The sequence below is a fragment of the Natator depressus genome, chromosome 8 (genome assembly GCF_965152275.1).
Source record: "Natator depressus isolate rNatDep1 chromosome 8, rNatDep2.hap1, whole genome shotgun sequence".
Classification (NCBI taxonomy): Eukaryota; Metazoa; Chordata; order Testudines; family Cheloniidae; genus Natator; species Natator depressus.
In genome coordinates, this window is record NC_134241.1 from 38305410 (window position 1) to 38329493 (window position 24084).

Here is a 24084-nt window from a genome sequence, read left to right on the forward strand (position 1 = left end):
CCCACCATGAACACCCCAGCTCCCAGCCAGTGGATCTCCGTGGCTGTCCCAACGGAGGCCAAAGTTCCCAACTCAGCTGCTGCACGTGCACCCAGCCCCTCTGCAAGGTACCATCCAGAAACAGCTCCCTCCCCAGCCCTCTGCAATCCAGGGATCCCCAGACTGTGCCACACAGATGGGAAACCCCAGTTGGCCGGCACCCCCTTGTTCCCAAACTGCTCACAGGATCCATTGCAACCCTCTGGCCTGGCGAGTGCTGGGGTCCCACAGTCACAGACACACTGAAGCCCATGGCCAGAATGGGGGCGCTTTCAGCGGGGGCAGTGCCGTGAAATGTTTCTGAAGTTGGGCTGCTCCTCAGGCTCCCTATGAGCCCTGGGTAGTGGGGCTGGGGGCAGAGCTAAGGGTGTTGGACTGCAGACGTGTGGAGTTTTAAGAGTGCCTGTGTTCTATTGAACTGAATGTGCCTCTGTAAACAGCCCAGTGAGCTGTGGGTGCAGCTCCCACAGCGACCCCAGCTCAGATGTGCCTGCTCCACAGGCTTGTTCTGACAGCCAGCCTGAGCTCCGGGCAGCAGGTCGGGCTCCCTCCTCCTGTGCACCACCTGCCACAATGATTCTGCAGCCAAGCCAGGCCCTTGGTGACAACAGTGCAAGTTCTGCCTTCAAGGTGTGTGCACTGAGTGGCACTGATGGACCATGATGCACTGCCACCCTGATTGCAGAGTCTGCCCTCTCACTCCCCGTCTCCTCCAGCTAGGGAGCGTGCATGAGAAATGCCAGCTGGGAAGCAGCCTTCTGGGGAGGATCTGAGTGAGGGTTCAGAGCAGAACGTGAGTTTCAGACCACCTCGCTCCCTGGTCATGGCTGCAAGATGCTGAGTTACAATGCAAGTTTTCTAAAGCAGTTGCAATAGTTATGCCATGTATCTGCTCCCATTGTTGTAGTCTCTGAGCCCCACATCAGTAGCCACCTCGGGGAGGCCAGGCAGCACCATCAGCACCATTTAACAGGGGGAAACTGAGGCCCAGGCAGGCTGAGTGACTGGCCCAAGGTCACACAGGGAGACTGTGGCAAAGACCTGAACCTACGCCTTCCACGGCCCCAGCTGATGCCTAAGCACTGGCCATTCTGCCATCCCCAGCATACGTGTGTGCATGCACCCCCCCACAGAAACCCCACACACACATACACACAGAATCACCCCATCCCCACACACTTCCATGCACAGTTACACACCCGCCAGAGGACACACACTGTGTGGCCATTCACCTAAAGAGACTCTCCACCTGCCCATGTTCACACAGCCTCTACACATTCTGGATGGGGGCGAAGCTGTACATGGCCTAACCCACATGCAGCTCAGCTTCCTGCGGCCCCAGCTCCATTTCAGTGGCAAAGGAACAATTTCCTCCCTCTGTGCTGCAGGGCTAGCCCCACAGCAGGGCAGTCAGGTCTGGAGAGTGAGTGGAGGAGGGCACAGTGTACCCTGCCTGGCTCAGGAGGGGGAGCAACTGTCCCACATCCCACTGACTGGGAAATCAGTGCATATAGAGGCAGCTCAAGAATTCAATATTGAATCTCAACGAATCTCCCCAGCTAGCACTGGCCCATAATGCACTGGGTCAGAAACTGTGGGAGCCCATGACTGGTGTATTGTTTTCTGCCCCTCTGACACCCTGCCTGATGGATGCACATCACACATGAGCAGTGCAGCAGAACTAGCCCAGCAGGCAGGAGAGATGGTAAAAGCATGCATAGTTAGGAATGTCCCCTGTGGGGCAGGTACCCCCATGCAGAGATACCCAGGGCCCCTGTGGGGCAGGTACCTCTGTACAGAGATATTCAGGCACCCTGTGGGGTGGGTACCCCTGTGCGGTGTTACCCAGGGCCCCTGTGGGGCAGGTACCCCTGTGCAGGGATACCCAGGACCCCTGTGTGGAGGGTACCCCTGTGTGGCAAAACCCAAGGCCCCTGTGGGGCAGGTACGACCGTGTGATGATACCCAGGGCCCCTGTGGGGCAGGTACCCCCGTGTGGTGATACCCAGGGCCCCTGTGGGGAGGGTACCCCCATGCTGTGACGCTCAGTGTGGGGTGGAGTGGGGAGGAATGAGTAACAAATGGAAGATGAAGGATTTGGTTTGCACCATTAATAGGCAATTAGCAATTTTTAAATTCCCTTTCCTTTCCTACCCACTAGTATGTTATTGCTATGCCCCCCGTACCCACCCCACCCATGGGACCTGCGCACAGTGCCAGCTATCGACCCTTCTGCTGCTCCTGGCCGTGTGCCTGTCTGCCCAGCATCAGAACCTTCCTGTGTCGGTCTCCCCAGGTGATGTCCTGGTGCCTTTGACAGTCCCTGTGTCACAGATGTGGCATGGCAGCTGTGCCATGGGGCCAGCTCTGTCCTGGTGACCTCACCAACGGCAGGACCACTCTCCTGCCGCCCTGTGATCACTGGCTGGAGAAGATGCAGAGCAGCTGCTCTCCTACAGGACTCAAAGTGTTTTCTGTTATTACCCTGAATAGCCCCCGGGAGCGTCACCAGACTCCCCCTCGAGCTTGCTGATCACAAGGCAGGCTGCAAAATCCATGCAGCCCAAACTGGAGCAGAGTGGTCCAAGGGACCCACCCCCGGGGGATAAACACACTTCTGGGAACACCCTGCCCATGCTGGCTAGTTAACCCCCGGGGGCCTTTCCGGCTGCTCTAAGGCGCTTGTGCTCCATACTAGCTCCCATGTCCAGGGCTTGCTGCGGTTGAGCTCAGGCCAGTCCTACAGGAAGGAAATGCCACCAGTGGAGATCTGACTATGGCAGCCCGCTGCAGACTCCAAGCATCCATGTGACTCTTGGAATGCTGGCAGCCCCTGGGCATGGTGTGTGTGCCCATGTGTACCCATTGCCCCAGCCAGCGCTGCACTAGAGTGCCCCCTGCTGCACTTGGGGCCAGCTCAGATTTGGCAGCACAGCGTAGCACCTTGGCCAGCACCCCACTCTCCTCTCAGAGCATGAGCCCTTCTCCCCTTCGTACCTAGCAGAGCCTGCACAGGGCCATGGCACTGACTGGGGATCACGGGCTGCGGGAGGGCAGTGGGGATCGGCAGCTGCTTCCCTGGGCTGCACTGTGTAGGCACCATCCATGAAAGTGCTTTGGTGCTCCAGCAGGACAGGCCTTGTATCTCAGCAGCTCAGTATCACTAATGCATAACTCACGGACTCCTTTGCAAAGCCAGCCAGAGCACCCTGGACCAGGGCAGGAAGGGGCGGTATTTAATGCAGTGATGATGGTGATAATCAGACTTTGCAGGTTTCCTGGGATCCCAGGATCTCAGCAGCTTTATGGACATCCTGGGACTGGGCTTCACAAGCCACTGGGCAGGCTCCTCAACTCAGCAGGGACCCTGCAAGGCCTGAGGCCCAGCACTCAGAACAGCGCACATCAGCTGGTTACCCAGCCTGAGTCAGTGCAGCTGGGATTTGCTGCCAGGTGCTTGGGGGCGGAGGTGACACAGTAGCCATCATGTGACATTCCTCCCTGTTTGTGAACTGGCCTGTGCCTGGGGCATATGCCGAATCCCTGCACGTGGGGTCCCAGGGCCTGGGGTTTCCCCTGCCCTGGCCCGGCCCAGTGCAGCTCTCTCTGTGCAGCAGCATGATCCGCATTAATTCTCACGGCTCTGGTGTGCAGGCAGCTTTCGTGGGTGCCCCAGCCACACTCGATTCAGCAGATTTCTCAGGTAAGACTAAGCACCATTGTGGGCCCTGGATCTAGGCTGCTCCTCCCCAGCTCCGGGCCTGTGTATTCTAACAGACCAGGGCCAGCCTGTGCTTTCTGGGACAGGCCTGACGTCACCTTAAACTGAGCCTCCCCAGCTCATCACGCAGGGCCAGCTCAGCTTCCCTGGGCCCTGGCAGGGGCAGCACAGCTCAGCCTTCCAGCGCCACCCTAACCAGAGCACTGCAGAGCCACCCCGCCAGCTGGATGCAACTGACTTTAATCAGCACCCACTCCTTGAGTTGCTGTTCCCCTCCTGGCCCAGCCCATCCTCTCCCTGTTCCCTTCCCCCAGTCCCTCCTGGCCCCTTGCTGCAGCCAGCACCTGGCCCACCTCTAAGTCTTGAGTCCCAATAGCCAGAGCTGCCCATGGCCACTGCAGGGGGAGGAGCCTTGCTGGGGAGGTGGGATGGGACAAAGTGGGAGTTTTGTAGTTTTATAAAGCTTATGTGTGCCTCAGTTTCTCCAGTGTGCTGCATTGTTACCCAGTGGGTGAAAAGGGGCTGTTGGCTCTTGGGGTAGCTAAGACACAGGTGTAAATGGCGCTTAGCTGTGTGGAACTAAGTGGGTCTTTGGCACACTGAGGGGTTCCTCCTGCAGGCTGTTCCAAAGCTGGGGCCACAGCACCAACCCTGTGGGTCCGTGACAGGGGAATGGGCTGCCCAAGCAGGGACATGGGAAGAGCAACAGAGTGTGTAAAGATGTGTTCAAAATGGTGTGTGCTAACCTGGGTGAATGTCCCCACCCTAAGGGGCCTCGGACACAAGCCAGGCACACACCAAGGATATGTGCAGGTTAGCAAGCTGGGTCTCTGGTTAGAGCCCAGGGCTCTGGAGTCCCATTGCTCCACCCTGCCCTGACTGCATCCCTGAACATGTCCCTGTGTAGGATGGGCACAGGGGCACACAGTCCCTCCCTGGCACTCCCAGGCCTGGGTGGGTGTGGGGCTGATGCTGGTGGAGGGGCAGACGTTCTCATGTGTTCATACACCGAAATCGTGGGCCAGCCCCAAGGGGAGAGGGCTAGGGACTCAGGGCAAAAGCTACTGTACTTCCTGCCCTCAGGAATCTAACACAGTCTCTAGGGTTTGGGGAGCGTGTTTGTGCAGAAGTTTTGGGGGGAGGGTGTGGGGTGTGTTTTTGGGGGGATAGTGTGAACATGGAAGCGAGGGGCTGTTTGTGCAGCAGTGGAACTAACCTGTGGGTCTCACTCATTTCAGAGCAGGAAACAATCTAGTCTGGTGACTTGTGCACTGGGCTGGGACTTGGGAGCCCTGGCTTTATTCCTGGCTCTGCTACTGACCTGCTGTGTGCTTGGCCAAGTCACCTCCCCTATCCACCTTGTCTGTGCAGACTGGAAACTGAGAGGGCAGAATCTCTGCTGGGACTCCACCAACCGCCTGTCCCTCTGCACTTCGGGAACATGCTGTAACCACCCCTCATCATATTCGGTGTTTAGCTTAAAAGGCCCAGCTCCAGAAGTCATGTGATGGCACAGAAATCTCAGCTTTCGTTTAATGAAGTAAGTTGCTAGTGCTCGTGGCAGCAGAGAGAGGAGCTGGCATAGGAGCTGGAACTAGGAGTGCAAGGGGTACTGAAGCACCCCCTCGCTTGAAGTGGTTTCCAGCATATACAGTTTGGTTCAATGGCTCTCAGCATCCCTGCTATAAAAATTGTTCCAGCAGCCCTCGGAGCTGGGAAATGTGACTGAGAGCCCCCTACAGGCTCAGGACCCAACATGGATCTGGAGAACCCAAAACATATAAACCCAAAACATTTAAAATCTCAGTTTTCAAACTAACTCCATGATCTTTTGGGACCTACCCCCTGGTGCATGAGCACATGGGGTTGCAGTGCTGGGAGCGCCCACGGAGCACTCAGCATGCTCGCCCCTAAGAACCCCGGGGAGAAAGCTATCAGCTGAAAGCAGCCCCCACAAATGAGCCAGGCTCTGGAGACTAAGCCATATCTGGGGCAGAGTTACAAGCCACCTCCACAGCTGGTATACGTGGGGTCTCTATAGAGGGGGCCTATGCACTGGTCAGTTACCAGGTTGTGGTCAGGAGACCAGGGAGTATGGGCCAGGCACAGGTGATAGACAGCAGGCAAGGAGCAGAGTCGGGGATGAACCAGGATCAGAAGCTGGAGCCTAGGGCCCATAGCAAGGTGAGGGCTGGAGCAGTGATGAGCTGCCAAAATCTTAACGGGTTCCCTCCTCAGCCCATGAGGGGATCGTTGCCCACTCCCACCCCCCAGGACCCCTGCCCCATCCACCCCCCTCCCCTGTCCCCTGACTTCCCCCAGAACCGGGCAGGAGGGTCTGATAGGGGTGGGATGGGCACCTACCACGGTGGCCTAAGAGCCAGAGGCACCTGCCGGGGGGCAAGGTGGGGAGTCCTGGAGTGCTTACCTGAGGCAGCTCCCAGGAAGCATCCAGCAGGTCCCTCTGGCTCCTAGGGGCGGGGGAGCATAGCTGGAGGGGAGCAGGGGGAACGGCCGCTCCCCCCACTGATCACATCAAAAGTGGCGCCTTGGGCGCCGACTCCCTGGGTGCTCCGGGGCTGGAGCACCCACGGGGAAAATTTGGTGGGTACAGAGCACTCACCGGCCACTTCCCCGCCACACCCCCGGCCCCAGCTCACCTCCATTCCGCCTCTGCCTCCTCCCCGAACACGCCACCCCCACCCCCACTTCTCCGGCCCCTCCCCCCAGGCTTCTCGCGAATCAGCTGTTCGTGTGGGAAGCTGGGGCAGGCTGAGAAGCAGGCCGTGGCTTCCCACTCTGACCCAGGGAGGCAGAAGTGAGCTGGGGCAGGGAGCGGTTCCCCGGCTTGGCCACCCCCCCCCCCCGGGTTACCTGCTGCAGCGCGGACGGCCCTCCTCCCGCCCCTCAGCCCTAGCTCACCTCCGCCTCCCTGGGCCTGAGCGGGAAGCCATGGCCTGCTTCTCAGCCTGCCCCAGCTTCCCGCACGAACAGCTGATTCGCAAGAAACCGGGGGGGGGGGGGGAAGAGGCGGAGAAGCAGGGCGGGGTGGCGCGTTCAGGGGAGGAGGCGGAATGGAGGTGAGCTGGGGCCAGGGAAGCTCCCGGTGGGTGCTCTGCACCCACCAAATTTTCCCCTTGGATGCTCTAGGGCTGGAGCACCCATGGAGTCGGCGCCTAAGGTGCCACTTTTGGCCAGTTAAATTTAGAAGCCCTTTTAGAACCAGTTGTTCCTTGCAGGGGATAGCCAGTTCTAACAGGGCTTCTAAATTTAACAACCGGTTCTAGTGCTCGGGCTCGGGCTCGGGCTCGGGCTCGGGCTCGGGCTCGGGCTCGGGCTCGGGCTCGGGCTCGGGCTCGGGCTCGGGCTCGGGCTCGGGCTCGGGCTCGGGCTCGGGCTCGGGCAGAAGCAAGCAGGAACCTGCTCAGACAGCTCTCCATGCTGGCTTCCTGGTTTATATTCCAGCATGAGCCAATCAGTGGGCTGTAAGGGGCTGCCACTCAGGCCCTGCTGGGCAATACTTCCTGCAGTGTTTAGCTTCCCAGGATCCTCCAGCAAAACTCTAGCCTGAGCTTCAGCAATACAGCAGGATCAGCCCCAGGTTTTAGTCCTGCAGGTTCTTAGCTGTCCCTCCTCACTGCTGCCAATTCTCCTGTTGGTTATCTACCTTGCATGACTGTGAGAATAACTCTGTAGCCTGGTGGTTAGGCTAACCATGTGGGAGGTAGAAGAGCCAGGGGCCTTTGCCCCTGTCATAAATATAAAGGGAAGGGTAACCACCTTTCTGTACATAGTGCTATAAAATCCCTCCTGGCCAGAGGCAAAATCCTTTCACCTGTAAAGGGTTAAGAAGCTAAGGTAACCTCTCTGGCACTTGACCCAAAATGACCAATGAGGGGACAAGATACTTTCAAATCTGGAGGGGAGGGGGGGGACAAAGGGTTTTTGTCTGTCTCTGTGATACCTTTGTCGGAAACAAATCAAGGATGCAAGTTCTCCAACTCCTGTAAAGTTAGTAAGTAATCTAGCTAGAAAATGCATTAGGTTTTCTTTGTTTAATGGCTTGTAAAATTTGCTGTGCTGGAGGGAATGTATATTCCTGTTTTTGTGCCTTTTTGAAACTTAAGGTTTTGCGTATGTTTTGAATCTGATTACCCTGTAAAGTAGTTACCATCCTGATTTTACAGAGGTGATTCTTTTACCTTTTCTTTAAATAAAATTCTTCTTTTAAGAACCTGATTGATTTTTCATTGTTCTTAAGATCCAAGGGTTTGGGTCTGTGTTCACCTGTACCAGTTGGTGAGGATATTATTATCAAGCCTTCCTCAGGAAAGGGGGTGTACGGCTTGGGGGAATATTTTGGGGAAATTGGACTCCAAGTGGTCCTTTCCCTGTTCTTTGTCTAAAACACTTGGTGGTGGCAGCGTTTTACCTAATCCAAGGGCAAAGACTTTGTGCCTTGGGGAAGTTTTAACCTAAGCTGGTAGAAATAAGCTTAGGGGGTCTTTCATGCAGGTCCCCACATCTGTACCCTAGAGTTTAGAGTGGGGAAGGAATCTTGACATGGTGGCAGAGCGGTGGGATCATTTTGAACCAGAGATCATTTTGAACCAGAAGCACAGTAGGATTTTAAAAGGACAATTTTTTTTCCCTTTGGGTTGCTTGGAAGCAGGTTCTAAGCTGAAAGCAGTTAGAGTTTTTCTGTCTCTCTGCCTGGGGGACAGAGCATCTCCATAAAAAAAGGATTTTTCTATAGGCTGAGAACAGCTATCGGAGACAAAAGGTATCAGGTTATAGCACAGCAAAATTTGACAAGCCAGGGTTTTTTTTCCCTTTCTAACTCTCGGGTGTAGCGAGGTTAAACACAGAGAGGTTAGGATGACAGAATGCAATGTTCAACAGAAACTGGAATTAGCGAGATTGGAAGCTGAGGAAAGGCAGAAGGAAATGAAAGGTGGATAGAACTCAGACAGATGGAGATTGATGCACAAGTGGCCAAAGAAAAAGCCAGGGTGGAGTCAGAAGAGGCTGCCCACCAAAGAGCTATGGAGGCAAAAGAAAAAGAAATGGAGGAGAGGGGAAAAAAAGAGGAAGCATGCACTGGAGATAGAGAAGGCAAAGGCTTAGCAGAATATACCGAATAACCCTAACAATCCTTCCCCAACAATCCACAAATGGGAGCAACTATGTCCACAGTATGATGAATCCAGTGATATTGCTGAATATTTTCTCACCTTTGAGAGACTGTGCACACTCCATAAAATTCCTGAAGCTCACAAGATGACCACATTGGTTGCAAAATTGACTGGAAGAGCTCTGGACGTATTCAATAAGATGCCTATTGAGGAGGCTTCTGACTATAATAAATTCAAGGATTTGGTTTTAAAACAATTTCAAGTTACACCTGAAACTTACAGAGTAAAATTTAGAGCCTTTAAGAGAGGACCTGGACTAAGTAATGTGGCTTATGTAAACCAGACGACAAATCTGTTTGATAAATAGCTCAAAGGACGGGATGTAACCAGCTTTGGAGGAATGCGGGATTTGATGATACAGGAGCAATTCCTGAATATATCCAAGGATGACATAAAACAGTGTTTATGGGATAAGAAAATGGACTCAGCAAGAAGTCTTGCTTCTTATGCTGATCAATACGAGCAGTCTCAGACCGCCAGAGAGGCGGGGCAAACTGGAACAAAACGGGTGGAGGGAGGAGAGAGAAACAACCCTGGTCGCAGTTGGAGTGGATACCAGAAGGGACACCCTCAGACCACACCCTACTGCTGGGGGCAGCCCAAGGAACACTCTAGACACCTTATGGTCCCGCCACACTGTTCTTCAGCAACCCCCTTGCCCCAGTGACCAATCAGCTAGGCGATGTTTTAAATGTAATGAGCTGGGGCATGTAAAGGCCAACTTCCCCAAGAACCCCAACAGATTACGGTTCATTGCACCTGGGTCCCACCAAAGGTCCTCAGACCCAGATGCCTCCCAGATACCCTTAGAGCGGAGGGAAACTGTGAGTGTGGGTGGGAAGAAGGTCACAGCATGAAGGGACACAGGAGCACAAGTGTCGGCTATCCACGCTTCCTTAGTGGACCCCAATTTAATAGACCCAGAGGTCCAAGTGACAATTCAACCCTTCAAGTCAAACTCTTTTGACTTGCCTACAGCCAAGTTGCCGGTCCAGTACAAGGGCTGGTCAGGAACGTGGACTTTTGCAGTCAATGATGATTATCCCATCCCCATGCTGTTGGGGGAAGACTTGGCCAATCATGTGAAGCTAGCCAAGAGGGTGGGAATGGTCACCCGCAGCCAGGCTAAGCAAGCTGTCACACCTAGCTCTGTTCCAGAGACTTCTACTAGGACCCGGTCAGAGGTGATGGAACCGGACCACATGCCAACGTCTGCAACAGCAGTAGTGGATCCAGTCACAGAGACCCAGACAGAGCCAGTCCCAGAACCAGAACCGGTGGAACAACCAGCACCAGAACCATTGGCAGCACTGAATCCAGTGCTTGCAACCCCAACACCAGAAGGCCCCACCGAACCTGCACTGGCAGCAGCAGATAACCCAACACAAGAGGCTCAGCTGGAGTCTGAACCCCAACATAGTGCACCAGCGAAAAGTGGTTCACAGTCCACGGAAACAGCCCCATCCCCTACATTGCTTCCAGAGGGACCAAGCATAGGTCCACAATCCAATGAGGAACTGATGTCTCCAGCATCAAGGGAACAGTTCCAGATCGAACAGGAAGTAGATGGAAGCCTCCAGAGAGCTTGGACGGCAGCACGGATCAACCCACCACCTCTCCGCTCTTCTAATTGATCCAGGTTTGTTGTAGAAAGAGGACTTTTATACAAGGAAACTCTGGTGGACACCAGGAAGACTGGCATCCTCAGAGACAGTTGGTAGTTCCAACTAAGTACCGGGCCAAGCTCTTGAGCTTAGCTCACAATCATCCTAGTGGCCATGCTGGGGTGAACAGGACCAAAGACCGTTTGGGGAGGTCATTCCACTGGGAGGGAATGGGCAAGGATGTTTCTACTTATGTCCAGTCTTGTGAGGTATGCCAAAGAGTGGGAAAACCCCAAGACCAGGTCAAAGCCCCTCTCCAGCCACTCCCCATCATTGAAGTTCCATTTCAGCGAGTAGCTGTGGATATTCTGGGTCCTTTTCCGAAAAAGACACCCAGAGGAAAGCAGTACATACTGACTTTCATGGATTTTGCCACCCGATGGCCGGAAGCAGTAGCTCTAAGCAACACCAGGGCTAAAAGTGTGTGCCAGGCACTAGCAGACATTTTTGCCAGGGTAGGTTGACCCTCCAACATCCTCACAGATGCAGGAACTAATTTCCTGGCAGGAACTATGAAAAGCCTTTGGGAAGCTCATGGGGTGAATCACTTGGTTGCCACCCCTTACCACCATCAAACACATGGCCTAGTGGAGAAGTTTAATGGAACTTTGGGGGCCACGATACGTAAATGAGCACTCTAATGATTGGGACCTAGTGTTGCAGCAGTTGCTCTTTGCCTACAGAGCTGTACCCCATCCCAGTTTAGGGTTTTCACCATTTGAACTTGTATATGGCCATGAGGTTAAGGGGCCATTACAGTTGGTGAAGCAGCAATGGGAGGGGTTTACACCTTCTCCAGGAACTAACATTCTGGACTTTGTAACCAACGTACAAAACACCCTCCGAACCTCTTTAGCCCTTGCTAAAGAAAACCTAAAAGATGCTCAAAAAGAGCAAAAAGCCTGGTTTGATAAACATGCCAGAGAGGGTTCCTTCAAAGTAGGGGACCAGGTCATGGTCTTAAAGGTGCTCCAGGCCCATAAAATGGAAGCATCGTGAGAAGGGCCAGTCACGGTCCAAGAGCACCTGGGAGTTGTTAATTATCTCATAGCATTCCCCACCTCCAACCGAAAGCCTAAGGTGTACCATATTAATTCTCGAAAGCCCTTTTATTCCAGAGAATTAAAGGTTTGTCAGTTTACAGCCCAGGGAGGAGATAACGCTGAGTGGCCTGAAGGTGTCTACTACGAAGGGAAAAGTGCTGGTGGCGTGGAAGAGGTGAACCTCTCCATGACCCTTGGGCATATGCAGCGACAGCAGATCAAGGAACTGTGCACTAGCTACACGGCCATGTTCTCAGCCACTCCAGGACTGACTGAACGAGCATACCACTCCATTGATACAGGTAATGTTCACGCAATTAGAGCCCAACCTTACCGGGTGTCTCCTCAAGCTAAAACTGCTATAGAACAGGAGATCCAGGATATGCTACAGATGGGTGTAATCCGCCCCTCTGGCAGTGCATGGGCATCTCCAGTGGTTCTCGTTCCCAAACCAGATGGGGAGATACGTTTTTGCGTGGACTACCATAAGCTAAATGCTGTAACTCGCCCAGACAACTATCCAATGCCACACACAGATGAACTATTGGAGAAACTGGGATGGGCCCAGTTTATCTCTACCTTGGACTTAACCAAGGGCTACTGGCAAGTACCGCTAGATGAATCCGCCAAGGAAAGGTCAGCCTTCATCACACATGTCAGGCTGTATGAATTTAATGTGCTCCCTTTCGGGCTGCGGCACACACCCGCCATCTTCCAAAAATTTGTAGATGGTCTCCTAGCAGGATTGGGAGAATATTCAGTCGCCTACCTTGACGATGTGGCCATATTTTCGGATTCCTAGGCAGAACACCTGGAACATCTACGAAAAGTCTTCGAGCACATAAGGGAGACAGGACTAACTGTAAAGCCTAAGAAATGTCAAATAGGCCTCAACAGAGTGACTTACCTTGGACACCAGATGGGTCAAGGAACTATCAACCCCCTACAGGCCAAAGTGGATGCTATCCAAAAGTGGCCTGACCCAAAGTCAATGAAACAGGTCCAATCCTTCTTAGGCTTGGCTGGATATTACAGGCGATTTGTACCGCAATACAGCCAAATCGCCGCCCCACTGACAGACCTAACCAAAAAGAAACAGCCAAATGCAGTTCAGTGGACTGAAGAGTGTCGGAAGGCCTTTAACCAGCTTAAAGCGACACTCATGTCTGTGCTAAGGGCCCCAGACTTTGACAAACTGTTCCTAGTAACCACAGATGCGTCTGAGTGTGGTGTGGGAGCATTCTTAATGCAGGAAGGACCGAATCAAGAATTTTCTGGTGCACCCCCAGAAAAAAAATGGATGGATGTGGGTGGGGCCTGGGGCGGAGGTTGAGCACCCCCTGGGAACTCAGAAAGTCGGCGCCTCTGTTTGAGAGCATAGTGATTGTCTGGTTTCACCCACACTGTTGTTATTGGGGCATTTAGTGCACTGGATGAGATACACCACATGTTGTGATAGGCATGTGTAGGACCTATGGATCCTGAAAGATTTGTGGTCGGGGGTGTGGATCATTGTAGCAATGGAGATATGTCTAGAGGTTTTGCACCTATTGTTCTGTCAGAGTCTGGTGCTGCTTTGAGTTGGTGTGTCCTGGTTTGTGGAGAATTTGCTTCTGATGATGAATTTGGAGAGGTTGGGGGGTTGTTTGAAGGCCAGAAGAGGGGGTTCCGGAAAGATTTATTTCAGGATGTGATCCCCATTGAATATGGGTTGTAATTAAAAATCAGGAACAAAACTGAATGAGAAATCCTTCACAAATATCACATCCACTGCAATCTCTGCACGACTGACAGAAGAGCGATACGGTCCCTGAAATTCAACCACCTGATAGTGATCAAACCAGCAGACAAAGGGTGTGTCATTGTAGTTCTCAACTGTGAAGACTACGTCAATGGGGCCAACTGACAACTCTCCGACACCACCTACAATAAAGAACTCAAAGAAGAGCCCACACCACAATTCACCCGGACATATCATCAAATCCTTCCCCAAACACCTCCAAGAGAAACTCTACAACCTCATCCCCCACAAACCTATCCCAGGGGCCTTCTACATGCTTCCCAAGATAAACAAACTATGGAACCTAGGCAGACCCATCCTATCTGGCCATGGTACTCTTACTGAAGGAATACTGGGACTCAGAGAAACCATCCTCAAACCACTCACCACACAAAGGACGAGCTTCCTTCTGGACACAATTGACTTCCCCAGATACACTACAACATTAACAGCCTCCCTCAGAACACCATCCTTGCCACCTTGGATGTCACCTCCCTATACACCAACATCCATCACAATTACGGCATCGCTGCCTGCCTCACATATCATAATAGAGGCTCAATTTAAATGTATACCCCAAATTAAAAAACATAGTAAGAAAACCAAAAAAGTGCCACCATGGCTAAACAACAAAGTAAAAGAAGCAGTGAGAGACAAAAAGGCATCCTTTAAAAAGTGGAAGTTAAATCCTGTTGAGAGAAATAGAAAGGAGCATAAACTCTGGCAAATGAAGTGTAAAAATATAATTAGGAAGGCCGAAAAGAATTTGAAAAACAGCTAGCCAAAGAGTCAAAAAGTAATAGATTTTTTTTTAAGTATATCAGAAGCAGGAAACCCGCTAAACAACCAGTGGGGCCACTGGACGATCGAGATGCTAACGGAGCACTCAAGGACAATAAGACCATTTCAGAGAAACTAAATGAATTCTTTGCATCGGTCTTCATGGCTGAGGAGGTGAGGGAGAATCCCAAACCTGAGTCATTCTTTTTGGGTGACAAATCTGAGGAACTGTCCCAGATTGAGGGGTTATTAGAGGAGGTTTTGGAACAAATTGATAAACTAAACAGTAATAAGTCACCAAGACTAGATGGTATTCTCCCAAGAGTTTTGAAGGAATTCTGTAGTGAGGAGACACGGTCTCCCAGCCTGTCAGAAGGGGAAAGACCCGAGATTGCCCTCTGGTGGGCAGAACCAGGCCACCTGCGGCTGCCCTGCCAGAAGCAGAGGGGTGGGACAGGAAGCTGGACTATAAAAGCCCAGCCTCCCAGCCCAGTCAGGAGAGGGCTGCCAGAGGAGCAGGATGTCTCTTCCTTGTTGCTGGGGCTCAGAGCTGAAGGAGATGGCTGCTGGACCAGAGGAGTTACCTGAATTGCAGGAGACCAGCAATGCCGACGAACTGCTGGGGCTGCCGTTGGCTGTTTACCCTGTAGAGACTGAGGATGACCCTTGAACCCAGGTGCCCCGAACTGGGGAGGATAGAAAGGAGCCCAGGGATGCCAAATAGGGTTTAGCTGTGCAATTGTTGTGAACTGGCCAGCGTGTTGCGAGCAGATCCCTGATGACCTAGTGGTGGACTACCCTGCCACTAATAGAGCCCTGGGCTGGGAAACAAAGGAGTGGGAAGGCCTACATCCCCCTATCCCAGGCACCCCACCTGTGGAGGATGGCCACCTCCCCACTCAGAGGCCAGGAGACCTGAATTGGCTCTGGCACATGCCAGAGCTAGGGTGCCAGGTGCATTTGCTGTTGCACCCAGTTAAGAGCTAATTCCCCACCCTGAACTGCTGGGCTGTATCGCATGGACTCAGCCTGAGCTATAAACTGTGAATTGCCCTGATTGAGGAACTGGGGTGGAGAGACTGATTAAGGCCTGGACTTGATTGTCAGTCAGGCCTGCTCACTGCCCTGATTGAAGGATTGGGCAGAGGGACTAACAGCTACTTGGATTAATCACCAAGTGGACTCATTAGCTGGGAGCTGTGCCCTGCTTGAGAAACAGCAAGGAGGTGCAGCCTACCTCCCTGTCCAAAGGGGAGAGACACGTGTCCCTCCTTACAAACTCAAATGTGAAATTGAAGAACCACTAACTGTGGTATATAAGCTATCATTTAAATCAGCTTCTGTACCAAATGACTGGAGGATAGCTAATGTGATGCCAATTTTTTAAAAAGGCTCCAGCAGTGACCCTGGCAATTGTAGGCCAGTAAGCCTAACTTCAGTATGGGGCAAACTAGAAAAGAATGATCAGACACATAGATGAACATGATTTGTTGGGGAAGAGTCAACACTGTTTTTGTAAGGGGAAATCATGCCTCACCAATCTACTAGAATTCTTTGAGGGGGTCAACAAGCATGTGGCCAAGGGATCTAGTGGATACAGTGAACTTAGATTTTCAGAAAGCCTTTCACAAGGTCCCTCGCCAAAGGCTCTTAAGTAAAGTTAGCTGTCATGGGATAAAAAGGAAGGTCCTCTCATGGATTGAGAACTGGTTAAAAGACAGGAAACAAAGGGTAGGAATAAATGGTCTGTTCTCAGAATGGAGAGAGGTAAATAGTGGTGTCCCCCAGGGATCTGTACTAGGCCTAGTCCTATTTAACATATTCATAAATGATTTGGAAAAAGGGGTAAACAGTGAGGTGGCAAAATTTGCAGATGATACAAAACTACTCAAGAAAGTTAAGTCCAAAGCAGACTGCGAAGAGTTACAAAGGGATCTCACAAAACTGGGTGACTGGGCAACAAAATGGCAGATGAAATTCAATGTTGATAAATGCAAAATAATGCACATTGAAAACCATAATCCCAACCAGTGTTTCCTCTAATTTTTCCCACCCATGTGCAGAATGGATTTTGTTGCATGCACCAATATAGAGGTGATGTGTCCCACATCACCTTCATATCAGTGCACATGTAAGCAGAGTCAGGATGAGCTCCACCCTGACAGCTGGTGGTGAGGTGTGGCAAGTTGTGGAAAAGAACTTCAGGGGCTGATCCCATTTGCATAGGCACACCCACCTGGCCTAGAATGAGGCCATAACTGCCCAAATGGTCACTTTGGCTGTTGTGGGATCCCCAGTGTCTCTGTTTTTGGGGCAGGAAGAATAAATTATTACCCTGATTATGGGAACTGTGCTTGGAACTGTACTTGGCCTTTTGTTATGATGGAGGGACTCACCATCAACTAAGTAGCACTCGCTAGGCAAAGGACATGGGTTCCAAAACTCTGTGAATTGAGAGAGGCTTGAGATAGGTATTAGTACCTGGTGGTGTGGGCCCCTTTGTGAGGGCCTGAAACACCAATTGCACCTCTGTCTCTCTCCACTGTGGAATGTCAGATCTAATTTTGGGTCTATTAAGAGTCTTGCTACAGGTACTGTGCTCAATTCACTCTGGCCTTATGGTGCACCAGCACTAAGGTTCCCACTACTATGAGCTGAAATCACTGAGCACTGTGTCAAGTAGTGGGGAGCCAGAAGATCTAGAATGCAGTGGTGCTGTTCATGGATAGGCTGGCGGAGTGTTTGTGAGACGGTGAGGTGAGCTGAGCAGAGCAGAGCCGTTTGTGAGACAGCGGAGTGTTCGTGAGATGGCAAGGTGAGCTGTGTGGAGCTGTTTGTGAGATGGCGGAGCGGAGCCCTGTGGGGTAGTCAGCTTCAGGTCACACAAGGTGCCCCTTATCTCTTTCCCCCACACACAGGCACATTTTTAGCCAGACTGGGGAGTAACACTCTGCAGATGAACTTTTGAACTCTGGGGCTGGACTTTTTGGACTTTGGGTGATTTGTGGATTGGACTCAAGAGACGTTTGGGTTCTGGGACTCAAGAACCCGAGGGAAAGGATGTGGCCCAATTTGCTGGGGTGGGTCTTTGCTCATGGTTTGGTTAATGAATACTAGTTGTGGTGTTTTCCCAATTTAATGCTGATGTCATTTACCTCATGTTATTAAAGATTCTCTGCTACACCGAGACTCTGTGCTTGCGAGAGGGGAAGTATTGCCTCTTTGAGGTGCCCAGGGGGTGTGTAAGATTTTCCCAGGTCACTGGGTGGGGGCTTGAGCCAGTTTTGCATTTGCTTTGATGAGCGGGAACCCCTGTGTACTGAACCCGGCCCTTGCTGCTATCAACTTGGCCTGGCAGAAGGGTTACACACGTAGCAAAATTCATGTGGTGGGGCGGGGCTGAGGGGTTTGGAGTGTGGGAGGGAGTTCGGGGGTGGGGCAGAGGGTTGGGGTGCAGGCTTTGGGGTAGGGTTGGGGATGAGGTGCTCAGGGCTGGGGCAGAAGGTGGGGGTGTGAGGAATCTGGCTGGGGGTGCTGACTGGGGTGGGGGCGGGAATGAGGGGTTTGGGGTGCAGTAAGGTGTTCTGGGGCTATGGCAGGGAGAGAGGACTCCCCCTAGCTCTCTCTCCCTGCTGCAGCAGCAGCAGCTGGGTTAGGGGAGAGAGGCACCTCTCCCTGCCGGGGCAGCTCTGGGGCTGCAGGATAGGCGAACCTCCCCCTGCCTCCGCAGGTCTGGCCAGGGCTGGGTTCAGGAACGGGCCCTCCAGCTGCAACAGGTCCAGGCTGTGGCTGGGTCTGGGCCATGCTGTGCTGCCCCAACTGCAGTCGGGTCTGGCCCAGGCCATCCGGGTTCGGGCCAGGCTGCCCTGTGCTGGCCTGGCCATGGCTGGGTTCAGGCCGGGCCACCGTGGCTGGGTCCGGGTCACACCATATCGCCCTGGCCGTGGCTGGGTCCAGGCCATGCTGTGCCGTCCCGAACAGATCCAGGCCAGGGTAGGGACACCCCAGCCATGGCAGGTCCGGGCCGTGGCATAATTGGGGCTGGAGGGCTGCCTCGGCAGTGGCAGGTTGGGGCCGGGCTAGGTTGGGGCCGTGGGAGGGCCGCCCCTGCCCTGGCCATGGTGGGGAGGGATAGCTCAGTGGGGGGGAGGGATAGCTCAGTGGTTTGAGCATTGGCCTGCTAAACCCAGGGTTGTGAGTTCAATCCTTGAGGGGGCCATTTAGGGATCTGGGGCAAAAATTGGGGATTAGTCCTGCTTTGAGCAGGGGGTTGGACTAGATGACCTGCTGCGGTCCCTTCCAACCCTGATATTATGACTCTATGAGGTCCCTGGGAAGGTTCCCTGAGTGTGTGTGGTGCTAAATAGACTGCTGCACAGCCAGGCAGCTTACAGGGAACTTAGATCCCAGCTGTACGTGTAACCCTTCTGCCCATCACAATTGGCAACAACTAGGGCTGGGTTCAGTATCTAGGGTGGAGGTGGGCAAACTATGGCCCTGCAGGACAGTCCTGCCTGGCCCCTGAGCTCCTTCCCAGGGAGGCTAGACTCCAGCCCCGCCACGCTGCCCTGTGGGGAGCACTCTGGCCTACCCCTCCTTCCGGGCAGCGTGGCTTGGGCCCGCCCACCTCCCAGGCTTTCTAATAAGCCAGTCCTGCCACTCTGAGCGGCATGGTAAGGGGGTGGGGAGCAGGGGGGGGGGTGGTGGTGGTGGGATAAGGGGCAGTGGGTTCAATTTCAATAACACAATGCAAAACCGGCTTGAGCCCCCACCCAGTGACCTGGGACAATTACATACCACCCCCCTGGGCACCTCTGAGAGGCGATACTTCTCCTCTTGCAAGCACAGAGTCTGAGTGTAGCAAAAGCCTTTTAATAAAGGAGGGGAAACAATGCAGCATTTTGTTGGGGAAACACCACAAACAGGATTCATAACACAAACCATGAACAAAAGACCCACCCCAAGTCAGTTTGGCAGTGTCCTTTTCCCCACAGGGTCTTAAGTCCAGCAACCCAGCAGTCACCCCACCCATGGTTTCTGTCCTTAGTCAGTGCAGCCCCCAGAATTCAGAAGTTCATCTGCAGAGTTTACCTCCCAGCCTGGGTGGAAGTGGGGGGAGGTATAGGGGCATCTTACATGCTCCACTGCTCAGGCCAACAGCTGATTGCCATGCCTCTCTGTGGGGTTCTGCTGCAGTCCTCAGTGCTAGCCATCCTGCTAGCTGCTTGCCAATGTGTCTTCAGGCCCCCCCCTCAACACAGCACTCAGTAACTTCAGCTCTTTAGTGATTTCAGCTGCCAGTAGGGGGCCACCAGTGTTAGCACACTCAGAACCACTAACCCAAGGTAGGCTTAATGCTTAGACCTAGATATCTGTGATTTCAGCTCTGCAGCATGTAACAAGACTCTAATGGAGTCAAAATTAGCTTTATTATTACATAATAGCAACAGAATAGACACAAACTGGAACTAAAAGCCCCCCTCTCTCTCTCTCTCTCACTTCACTGTTCTTTGGAACCCATGTCCCTTGCCTACCGAGTGCTACTTAGTTGAGGGCAAGTCCCTCCATCATAAAATGCCAAGTACAGTTCTACTGTCCTTGATTCACATAACCAGGATAACAACACTTTATTACTCCTGCCACAATAACAAAGAGACTGGGGATCCCACAGCAGCCAAAGTGACCATTTGGGCAAGCAGTCCCATCATGCTAAGCGGGGTGGGTGTGCCCATGCAAACGAGCTCAGCCCCTGAAGTTCTTTTCCACAACTCACCACCAGATGTCAGGGTAGAGCTCATTCTGACTCTACTTACATACATATAAAATGATGGTGTCTAAATTAGCTGTTCCCACTCAAGAAAGATCTTGGAGTTATTGTGGATAGTTGTCTGAAAACATCCACTCAATCTGCAGCGGCAGTCAAAAAAGGGAACAGAATGCTGGGAATAATTAAAAAAGGGATAGATAATAAGACAGAAATTGTCATATTTCCTCTATATAAATCCATGATATGCCCCCATCTTGAATTCGGTATGCAGATGAGGTCGCCCCATCTCAAAAAAATATATTGGAATTGGAAAAGGTTCAGAAAACGGCAACAAAAATGATTAAGGATATGGAATGGTTTACGTATGAGGAGAGATTAATAACACTGGGACTTTTTATCTTGGAAAATGGGGGATATGATACATGTCTATAAAATCATGACTGGTGTGGAGGAAAGTAAATAAGGAAGTGTTATTTACTCCTTCTCATGACACAAGAACTAGAGGTCACCAAATGAAATTAATAGGCAGCAGGTTTAAAACAAACAGAAGGAAGTATTTCTTCACACAATGCACAGTCAACCTGCGGAACTCTTTGCCAGAGGATGTTGTGAGGGTCAAGACTATAACGGGGTTCAAAAAAGAACTAGATAAGTCCATGGAGAATAGGTCCATCAATGGCTATTAGCCAGGATGGGCAGGGATGGTGTCCCTAGCCTCTGTTTGACAGAAGCTGGGAATGAATGAGAGGGGATGGATCACTTGATGATTACCTGTTCTGTTCATTCCCTCTGGGGCACCAGTTTTGTGCGGGGTCCTGGTCCCACTTCCCAGGGTCCACTACTGGCCCCACATGTGAGGTGAAGTGGCAGCTCAGTCCCAGCCCCATACTTGGGGTCCCGGCTGCCACCAGCCCCTCACTCAGGGCTCTTTTGCTGGCCCCACACCCGGGACCCCAGCTGCAAGACCCACACCTGTGGCTCTGCTCCCACCCCCACCTGTGGTCCCAGGCTCAATTCCCTTACCCCTGTCCGCATCCCCCCCTCCCAGAGCCAGTTCTGGGCAGAGGGAGCACAGACAGGGGTAAGGGGACGGTGCAAGGTAAAAAGTTTGGGGACCACTGGCTTTCAGCACCCCCCACTGTAAAAATTGTTCCAGCACCACTGCTTGTCTTTCTGTGGTTTGTGAATCACTCAGAGCTTGCGGGGAGCTAAGCAGCCCAACACCTACAGAGTGGCAGCAGGGCTCATGCGCAGAGGCAGAAACTTAGGCAATGAGTGAGTTTAGGGGCCACAGGGTTCGGTGCACATGTTGTGCAGTGGAGTCAAAAGTGGGACTTAGGTGCCTAAATCTGAGATTTAGGTGCCTAAGTCGGGGGTGTAGGCACCTGAGTACCTTCAGGGCTCAGGGTCCTGGCCATTGTAACTGTAACAAGAGAAACACAGGCGTTTGCACTTGGCTAATCTACATCATTCAGCAACAGCAGCTCTCCCTGCTTCCCAGCAGAGCATTTTGAGCCTTCACTATTCTTAGCAAGGCTTCTCCTGAATGTGTCCCGGGACACCCCGAAGTGCGAGCTTAAACAATGAACAGGACACAGCCAGCTCCAGCTTGGCTCAGAACACATACGGCTCATTCTCAGGCCAGCAGGATGGGGGCGTGTTATGTTTGATTTGAAAGGAAATAACTGTTTTTGTCCCAAAACTATTCCCTGCATGTGTGACCCCAACATCACAGGCTTCAGAACCCCAGAGGGAAACTGACTCCCACTGTGCATCATCGACCCAGAGAAGACAAAGGCAAAGCCAAGAAGCAAGCAAACAGCAGGCCCCCGGGTGGGTGCTTACATAGCCTTACCCCGTGAATAGGCTAGAGTGCTCTTAGGGATGAAGGCAAAGAAACATGTTTGTTTCAAGCAGGATTTTTCACCTGACAGTGTCGCTTTAAGACAACACCACAGACGGGTGCCAGTGTAAATGAGCCAAGTCTGCTTTGCACCTCAGTCCCCATGCCTTGGTCGTATGGGCTCCAAGAGTGCCCAGATCGCCAACCCTTACTCCCCAAGTAACACCACTGGAGTTCATAGGGCATTGTGCTGAACAGAGACCCATTGCTCACTTGCAGATTCCTTTATTTGCACTTGCTTCCGTTCTAACATGGGGACGGGTAAGTCGGCAGGCGACAGCAGTCCAAAATGCCCACCAGCGTTTAATTTGCAATGAAAGAGGTGCTGGGGCGCAAGCAGGTTTTTTTTAACTGATACAGGAAGCCCAGAAGTACCAGGGCTCTGAATGGCCACGCCTGGAGGTGCCGGGGCTCAGGCCTGGCACAAATAAAGCACAGTTGCCCGTAAATGGGTACGCATCCGAAAATGAGCCTGAGCTACTTTCTGGGAGCTGTAGCGCTTCAGCGTAGCCACTCACTGCTGCGGATGGGAAGGGTTCTCCCATTGCTGTAGTTCATCTGCCACCCTGAGAGGTGATAACTCAGTTGACAGAAGAAGTCTTCCCTCAACCGCATGCTTTCTGCACCACGAGTCAGGTCGCCTTAACTGCATCGCTCAAGGGGGTGGATTTTTCACACACCTGAGTGACGTAGCTGGATTGACCTATCTTGTTAGTGTAGCCCTGGCCTAAGTGACCCCAAGGCTTCCTGGAGTCTAGAACTAGCTGTGTGTGCATGTGTGTGTACATATGTTTGCGTGTGTGTACACACATGTAGAAACTTGGCACTAAGCAGCTTCAGTGAAACACGTCAAGGCAGATTTGTACCCTCCAAACACACAAGGAGATTGAAAGTGGCAGAGAGGCCCCTGGCCACAGCAGGTGTTTGCCCCGACTCCTCCTGGCAGCACTGTGTCCAGGGAAAGGAGGGGATGAGAGTGGGTGCTGGCGGGGAGTCCCAGCACCTGGGGACAAAGCATGCTGTTGCTATGGCACTGGCTGCACCTGCACTGGGCTCTTACCTTGATTTTCTGCACTGTCCGGCTCTCCCCCGGCGCCTGGCTCCACACCATCACCCCACCCTTGTTGTACTGACTATGCCAGCCCTCCAGGCTCTCGCACTGGTCCCTGAATGAGCTGAAGTCAGAGTCGTCCGGGATATAAACCATCTCCCTTCCTCTCGACATGGAGATGAGCTTTGCCCGGCCCAGAGTGCCGTGGCCAGTGTGCGCCAGCCACCGGGGCCTGGGAAGTGGCTTTGCAGCACCTGGCACAGGATGGGTCTCTGCCTGGCCTGCTGAGAAACTTCCAACTGCCGTCCTGGCTCTGCTCAGCTTTGTCTTGAGCTGGATGCTCCGCTGCGCTGCGTCCCTGCCCTACTCACCGTGTCGCCCTCACCCCCAGAGCCTGGAGTCCATCCCTCTGCTCTCCCCAAACCTCCCCTTGCCAGGAGCTGTGCAGTGTGTCCTCTGGCAGCCCCTGGGCTGGAGAACTGCTGCTCCTACTCTCTCCGTTCCAGAGACTGCACTGTGCAGAGTAATTATCAGGAAGGCTCCTTCTCTGCAGTTGTTAATGCAGCTAGTGGGAGCTCAGATATCAGATAAGCTCTGCCGACTGGTATCCCATTCCCTGGCCAGCAGGATCTCTGCTCCTCTATTATTCAGCAGGTAATATCACACAGGTGTCTCAGATTTCTGCTCCAAGCTGCTCCCCGCTTTCCCTCCCCCGTCGCTCGCTGGCTTCTGTCTCACAGTCTCTGGACTGGACTTTGCAGCACTGAGTTACAGAACAGCTGATCACCTGCTGGGAACAACAGCCAGCCACTGAGTCTGATGGGCCTTGCTAACTGCAGGGCATGGGCCAGAGGGTCAGAGAGGGGACAGGCCTGCCTCGGCCAGCCTGCAGAATCACACCTGTCCAGGACAAACTGCAAGGCTCCGGCAGTGGGTTCAAAGGCCAGGCTGTCTCCTGCTGGCACTGCCTATGACCGAGGGGCAGGGCAGTGCTGTTTTGTGACCCCGAGAACCCCTCAGTGTCAATGACAAAGGGTTCAATGTCATGTAACTGCAGCGCCTACCATGCCTGACAAACTCGCTACACCTAACACATTGCTGTCATGGTGTTTATCTGCAAAGAATGTTGTGTAAGATCAGA

General features: G+C 52.8%; 1 protein-coding gene across 1 annotated transcript in view; it reads right to left on the bottom strand.

Moving 5' to 3' along the window:
• LOC141992804 (START domain-containing protein 10-like) overlaps nucleotides 1-23682 on the bottom strand; it is a 34948-nt gene extending 11266 nt beyond the window's left edge. The window contains exon 1 of the mRNA XM_074962144.1: nucleotides 22953-23682. Coding sequence (XP_074818245.1) covers nucleotides 22953-23117 — 165 coding nt within the window. The 5' untranslated portion in view covers nucleotides 23118-23682. The remainder of the gene's footprint in view (nucleotides 1-22952) is intronic.
• Nucleotides 23683-24084: the final 402 nt, after the last annotated feature.